We start from the raw sequence: 7,759 nt of genomic DNA, 5'->3' as shown, positions 1-7,759 counted from the left end.
CAACTAAATCTTTAATAGCAGTTGGCTGTCAGTGGTCAACAGATAGCCTTCTTCCACCAAATACAGGTGATATCATGTAATATGTAGGACAACTTTCTGGATTAGGGAATTAAGGACCATGTTTTAAGATGCTGCTCTATATAAAGCACCCCCCCCCCCCCCCACACACACACACACACACACACTCAAACGTACACTTATTGGAAACATACAATTATCGACAATAATCATAATGATTACATTTATACAACACATTCCATCATTTTAAAGGACCTCAAAACACTTTAAAATGATGCGGCTGGCTGACATCAACCACTCCTATCTGAGGGGGAGAGGGAGGGAATCAATTAAACAGGGAATGTTGAGATGGTCAGATGTAGAGAACCAGACATAGAATTTCACCAGAACATTTAGAACAATTCATCAGGACCCCCAACTCATTGGAATGGGTGTGATAGGATCTGAAACATCCTGGGGCATTTTTTTGTCTTATTTGGCGCACAAGGAAGACTTCCCTCTACTGGCCCACCAAGACCAATTCCTGCAGAAAGTTGGCTTTCCCAGGTCTACCCTCCAACTAAGACCAGCATTACATCTCTCCAGATATGTTAGAAGAAGGCTACAGAGTGGTATGATAATGTATATATCTGCACATTTATAAGAAACACAGAATAATTGGGCACATGCTCTGACCCCCCCCCAACCTCCCGCCACCTTTGCACAGTCCATTTGAATTTTGCTGAATGTTTAGGGTGTCGTGAGGAGCTGGGGGCAAGTGGGCTGGTAAGCGCTTCCGCTGGTTACCTAGCTGACAGCCACGATGGGTTCCACAGAGAGGATGTCTGTCTTGCCCGACTGAGTATGGGAGGTGGAACGGAGGCTGTGGCTCTCTTTTGCCCGGGGGTTAGAAGAGGTGTGGCACTCGGGCCAGGCAGCACGGTGGCTGCGCGTAGTGGAGGGCTGAGGCCGGGAGGACGCCCTGCCTGGACGCTTCCGACACATGCCCGCCAGGTACTTCAGCTCAGAGCGAAAGTTGTCATTGAGCCAGCAGTAGATGAAGGGGTTGTAGCAGGTGCTGCTCATGGCGAACCAGTGAAAGGAGAAGTAGAGGGCGTTACTGCTCCGGATGGCCTGGCTGGAAAGGAGCACCACGTAGCAGTTGAGCGGGAACCAGCAGACGGCAAACACGGCAACCACCGCCATCAGCATCTTGATGGTCTTCTTCTTCTTCTTGCGGTGGGCGAAGTACTGCTCGGTGGTGATGTCGCCGATGGCGTTTCGCCGCCATAGCCGCTTGGCAACTGTGGTGTAAGCCACTGTGATGATGAGGAGCGGCAGCATGTACAGCAGGATGAAGGTCACCAGGTCAATGTACTTCCAGTAGAGGTAGAAAGGCTCTGGGAAATCTGGGACACAGAGACTGCGCAGCATTTCCTTGCTGTGGAGATAGGCAGTAGGACATATCAAGTCACCAGAGCTCTAGAGGACAAGGACAAAGAGCTAAATATGTTGTCAGGACAATGAGTTTTCATCAGATGAGCCTATTTGTTCATTGCCTGGATGTTTCTTTTCTGCCCATGTGGGAAATATACAAAGGTAAAAGTATAGATAAACATTGATTTTGAAAACAAAAATTATTCAGTGAAATGTGAAACCTCACAATTGATATCAGTAGGATGTATTCATACTTAAATTCATGTCATATTTACATTCATGTTTACATATTTATAGTTTTTGAATAAATATGCAGTGCATGCATCAGAAAATCTAGGCAGTCTTTGACCTTTAACTTGTTAATCAGTAAACTGTTGGCTTTGATTTTTAATGGCGTGTGTGTGTGTGTGTGTGTGTGTGTGTGTGTGTGTGTGTGTGTGTGGTATCTATGTACCTGTACACAAACGTGAATAGCTTTTGGTAGATCGCATGGGGAAGGGAAAAACAGGTGGCCATCAACCAAATTACCGTGATGCACACAACCCCTCGCTCTGTGGACATTCTTGGCTTTAAGGGATGTAAAATAACCTATAGAGAACAATATACAGGTTAATATCCCATGCAGCACTGTACTGACTCACAGCTTTAGCAAATTATTTATAAAACCATTGTTCAGGCGGCCCCACTCTGGCACCAGTTTTCTGCATTTATATTCATTTGGCTGTGGAACGAAAGTGGCCAAATTAGGCTGAATAATTCTATCATCTCAACTGTAAAGCCTGAGGCAACGCCGAAGGCACAAATTCAGCACTATGCCACTGGACAGCGCTCACTGCAATTCGGCTCCACAGTACTGTCTCTAAAAAGTTGAGGTTTGTGCTGTAGTCCTTAAAAATGAAAGCACGTGTTAATTTAAACCGCCCAAAATAAGCGAATAGAGCAGTATGACTTGCGCAAATATCAAACCGTACAGGCAACTTTTGTGCACTGTACGCGTATTCCTCGCCATTATTTTCCTCTGTAAAAGCGCAACAGTATACCAGAAAATATAATAAAATTTTTACTTTATTTTAATTAACTATAAATGCCCATTTAGAGTAATTGAGGAATTACAAATATGAAAGTTACACATATATACACCAACCATCGTGTGTTTTCTATGAGTAATATAAAATATGCAAGTCAACAACACACCACTTTTCATTATAAATATATAACACAGGAAATTTGAAACTCTTAGTCATTTGTGTGCTAAGTTACTTTTAGTATGGGGAAACACTGACGAAAAATATTTACCTGTCGCCTATCCAGCGCTATCGCAGTTAGTGTGAGGGTAGACACGTGCAAAGAGCAATACTGCACAAATCTACTGATGTGGCACATGCCTTTTCCGAAAACCCAGGTACTGTTTACAAAACGAACCTAGAAATAAAGAGATATATGAGCTAACAAGCTACGTGCATAGGGCGAGAACGGTTAGCGTCCGATTATGATACACCTTATTATGTCATCAAAAATTCGTGACAAGGGATTGACATTACGGTTGAATTAAGGTGGACATGATTTAACAGATAACAAACCGGAGACAAATCGGAGCGTATTCTTGTTTATATTGGTATGTGGAAATGTAGCTTACTCACCAAGGTGAATGGAGTGTTGAGAAGAGTGATGAGGATGTCAGCAATCGCCAGGTTGACGATGAACAAACTTGTGGCTGAGTGCATCCTTTTATTCTTTATCACAACGTGACAAACAAGAATATTTCCAAAAAGGGAAATGATGATAATGAAGGAATAAGCAATTATCAGTAAAGCTTTAACAGTCGGATTCTGAGATTCTGCCCCGTATTTCTTTTTTCCTATCAGAAACTGCCAGTCTGCCAAAGTGTTGTCGTCCAGAGTGTAAAAACTCGACCTGTTTGTCGCAGCTTCAAAAATCCCTTCAAAGAACGAATCATTGTAAATTCGAGCCTTTGATGTGTGAAAGTTGCTGGCTAGATATGTCAAAGCCAACAACGCACATGTCTCCCTCATTTCTGCAGCAGACAAACAGTTTTTATTTAAAAAAGCCAATATTTTCAAAGATAGATAGTGTGCGGTTAGAATCTCTAGAAGGTGGAGAAGCTGAAGAATCAAATTCAGCGCAGTAGTTTATATCAACTGCTGCGCGCATTAACAAGCGTTATTAAGAAGTAATTTCACTGCAGATACTCAGTTGTTTTGCTCCCCTGCTTTTGAAACCACGCAACCCCCTCCCACTTGCGGTACACGTGGAACCACTGACGAGTGCATCTCTGTCAAATGCGTATACTGCACGCATCTCTGCAAAAGAACGCCAAGTTCCTTAAACCCACAAGTCACATATCCCCATAAGGTTCGTGTACAATCCGTTTTTCATTCCTGCACAATGAAGACAACGGGTCAGTTTACTCTTTTGCATTAAAAACAAAAATCAAGTTGCCTCTCAGTTCTTGCTTTGTTTTGCAACAAAATATAAATATATTTATTTATATTTTAATTTTGTACCCAATATATAAATAAAATATTTTTATATTTTGTTGCAAAACAAAGCAAGAACTGAGAGGCAACTTGATTTTTGTTTTTAATGCAAAAGAGTAAACTGACCCGTTGTCTTCATTGTGCAGGAATGAAAAACGGATTGTACACGAACCTTATGGGGATATGTGACTTGTGGGTTTAAGGAACTTGGCGTTCTTTTGCAGAGATGCGTGCAGTATACGCATTTGACAGAGATGCACTCGTCAGTGGTTCCACGTGTACCGCAAGTGGGAGGGGGTTGCGTGGTTTCAAAAGCAGGGGAGCAAAACAACTGAGTATCTGCAGTGAAATTACTTCTTAATAACGCTTGTTAATGCGCGCAGCAGTTGATATAAACTACTGCGCTGAATTTGATTCTTCAGCTTCTCCACCTTCTAGAGATTCTAACCGCTCACTATCTATCTTTGAAAATATTGGCTTTTTTAAATAAAAACTGTTTGTCTGCTGCAGAAATGAGGGAGACATGTGCGTTGTTGGCTTTGACATATCTAGCCAGCAACTTTCACACATCAAAGGCTCGAATTTACAATGATTCGTTCTTTGAAGGGATTTTTGAAGCTGCGACAAACAGGTCGAGTTTTTACACTCTGGACGACAACACTTTGGCAGACTGGCAGTTTCTGATAGGAAAAAAAAATACGGGGCAGAATCTCAGAATCCGACTGTTAAAGCTTTACTGATAATTGCTTATTCCTTCATTATCATCATTTCCCTTTTTGGAAATATTCTTGTTTGTCACGTTGTGATAAAGAATAAAAGGATGCACTCAGCCACAAGTTTGTTCATCGTCAACCTGGCGATTGCTGACATCCTCATCACTCTTCTCAACACTCCATTCACCTTGGTGAGTAAGCTACATTTCCACATACCAATATAAACAAGAATACGCTCCGATTTGTCTCCGGTTTGTTATCTGTTAAATCATGTCCACCTTAATTCAACCGTAATGTCAATCCCTTGTCACGAATTTTTGATGACATAATAAGGTGTATCATAATCGGACGCTAACCGTTCTCGCCCTATGCACGTAGCTTGTTAGCTCATATATCTCTTTATTTCTAGGTTCGTTTTGTAAACAGTACCTGGGTTTTCGGAAAAGGCATGTGCCACATCAGTAGATTTGTGCAGTATTGCTCTTTGCACGTGTCTACCCTCACACTAACTGCGATAGCGCTGGATAGGCGACAGGTAAATATTTTTCGTCAGTGTTTCCCCATACTAAAAGTAACTTAGCACACAAATGACTAAGAGTTTCAAATTTCCTGTGTTATATATTTATAATGAAAAGTGGTGTGTTGTTAACTTGCATATTTTATATTACTCATAGAAAACACACGATGGTTGGTGTATATATGTGTAACTTTCATATTTGTAATTCCTCAATTACTCTAAATGGGCATTTATAGTTAATTAAAATAAAGTAAAAATTTATTTATATTTTCTGGTATACTGTTGCGCTTTTACAGAGGAAAATAATGGCGAGGAATACGCGTACAGTGCACAAAAGTTGCCTGTACGGTTTGATATTTGCGCAAGTCATACTGCTCTATTCGCTTATTTTGGGCGGTTTAAATTAACACGTGCTTTCATTTTTAAGGACTACAGCACAAACCTCAACTTTTTAGAGACAGTACTGTGGAGCCGAATTGCAGTGAGCGCTGTCCAGTGGCATAGTGCTGAATTTGTGCCTTCGGCGTTGCCTCAGGCTTTACAGTTGAGATGATAGAATTATTCAGCCTAATTTGGCCACTTTCGTTCCACAGCCAAATGAATATAAATGCAGAAAACTGGTGCCAGAGTGGGGCCCGCCTGAACAATGGTTTTATAAATAATTTGCTAAAGCTGTGAGTCAGTACAGTGCTGCATGGGATATTAACCTGTATATTGTTCTCTATAGGTTATTTTACATCCCTTAAAGCCAAGAATGTCCACAGAGCGAGGGGTTGTGTGCATCACGGTAATTTGGTTGATGGCCACCTGTTTTTTCCCTTCCCCATGCGATCTACCAAAAGCTATTCACGTTTGTGTACAGGTACATAGATACCACACACACACACACACACACACACACACACACACACACACACACACACACATGCCATTAAAAATCAAAGCCAACAGTTTACTGATTAACAAGTTAAAGGTCAAAGACTGCCTAGATTTTCTGATGCATGCACTGCATATTTATTCAAAAACTATAAATATGTAAACATGAATGTAAATATGACATGAATTTAAGTATGAATACATCCTACTGATATCAATTGTGAGGTTTCACATTTCACTGAATAATTTTTGTTTTCAAAATCAATGTTTATCTATACTTTTACCTTTGTATATTTCCCACATGGGCAGAAAAGAAACATCCAGGCAATGAACAAATAGGCTCATCTGATGAAAACTCATTGTCCTGACAACATATTTAGCTCTTTGTCCTTGTCCTCTAGAGCTCTGGTGACTTGATATGTCCTACTGCCTATCTCCACAGCAAGGAAATGCTGCGCAGTCTCTGTGTCCCAGATTTCCCAGAGCCTTTCTACCTCTACTGGAAGTACATTGACCTGGTGACCTTCATCCTGCTGTACATGCTGCCGCTCCTCATCATCACAGTGGCTTACACCACAGTTGCCAAGCGGCTATGGCGGCGAAACGCCATCGGCGACATCACCACCGAGCAGTACTTCGCCCACCGCAAGAAGAAGAAGAAGACCATCAAGATGCTGATGGCGGTGGTTGCCGTGTTTGCCGTCTGCTGGTTCCCGCTCAACTGCTACGTGGTGCTCCTTTCCAGCCAGGCCATCCGGAGCAGTAACGCCCTCTACTTCTCCTTTCACTGGTTCGCCATGAGCAGCACCTGCTACAACCCCTTCATCTACTGCTGGCTCAATGACAACTTTCGCTCTGAGCTGAAGTACCTGGCGGGCATGTGTCGGAAGCGTCCAGGCAGGGCGTCCTCCCGGCCTCAGCCCTCCACTACGCGCAGCCACCGTGCTGCCTGGCCCGAGTGCCACACCTCTTCTAACCCCCGGGCAAAAGAGAGCCACAGCCTCCGTTCCACCTCCCATACTCAGTCGGGCAAGACAGACATCCTCTCTGTGGAACCCATCGTGGCTGTCAGCTAGGTAACCAGCGGAAGCGCTTACCAGCCCACTTGCCCCCAGCTCCTCACGACACCCTAAACATTCAGCAAAATTCAAATGGACTGTGCAAAGGTGGCGGGAGGTTGGGGGGGGGTCAGAGCATGTGCCCAATTATTCTGTGTTTCTTATAAATGTGCAGATATATACATTATCATACCACTCTGTAGCCTTCTTCTAACATATCTGGAGAGATGTAATGCTGGTCTTAGTTGGAGGGTAGACCTGGGAAAGCCAACTTTCTGCAGGAATTGGTCTTGGTGGGCCAGTAGAGGGAAGTCTTCCTTGTGCGCCAAATAAGACAAAAAAAATGCCCCAGGATGTTTCAGATCCTATCACACCCATTCCAATGAGTTGGGGGTCCTGATGAATTGTTCTAAATGTTCTGGTGAAATTCTATGTCTGGTTCTCTACATCTGACCATCTCAACATTCCCTGTTTAATTGATTCCCTCCCTCTCCCCCTCAGATAGGAGTGGTTGATGTCAGCCAGCCGCATCATTTTAAAGTGTTTTGAGGTCCTTTAAAATGATGGAATGTGTTGTATAAATGTAATCATTATGATTATTGTCGATAATTGTATGTCTTCCAATAAGTGTACGTTTGAGTGTGTGTGTGTGTGTGTGTGTGG

At 42.7% G+C, this 7,759-nt stretch overlaps 1 protein-coding gene and 1 pseudogene across 1 annotated transcript; one reads left to right on the top strand and one right to left on the bottom strand.

Annotated features, from left to right (window-relative positions):
- Positions 1-804: 804 nt before the first annotated feature.
- On the bottom strand, positions 805-3,467 carry LOC118783643 (probable G-protein coupled receptor 83). The gene is made up of 4 exons (XM_036537594.1): positions 3,075-3,467; positions 2,731-2,856; positions 1,889-2,022; positions 805-1,438 (listed from the first exon to the last, which is right to left on the bottom strand). The coding sequence occupies exons 1-4, from the start codon at positions 3,465-3,467 to the stop codon at positions 805-807; spliced, it is 1,287 nt and encodes a 428-aa protein (XP_036393487.1).
- A 977-nt stretch (positions 3,468-4,444) lies between these two features.
- On the top strand, positions 4,445-7,114 carry LOC118783641 (annotated as a pseudogene).
- Positions 7,115-7,759: the final 645 nt, after the last annotated feature.

The sequence above is a fragment of the Megalops cyprinoides genome, chromosome 9 (genome assembly GCF_013368585.1).
Source record: "Megalops cyprinoides isolate fMegCyp1 chromosome 9, fMegCyp1.pri, whole genome shotgun sequence".
Taxonomy (NCBI): Eukaryota; Metazoa; Chordata; class Actinopteri; order Elopiformes; family Megalopidae; genus Megalops; species Megalops cyprinoides.
This window is presented reverse-complemented; position numbering and strand designations above follow the sequence as displayed.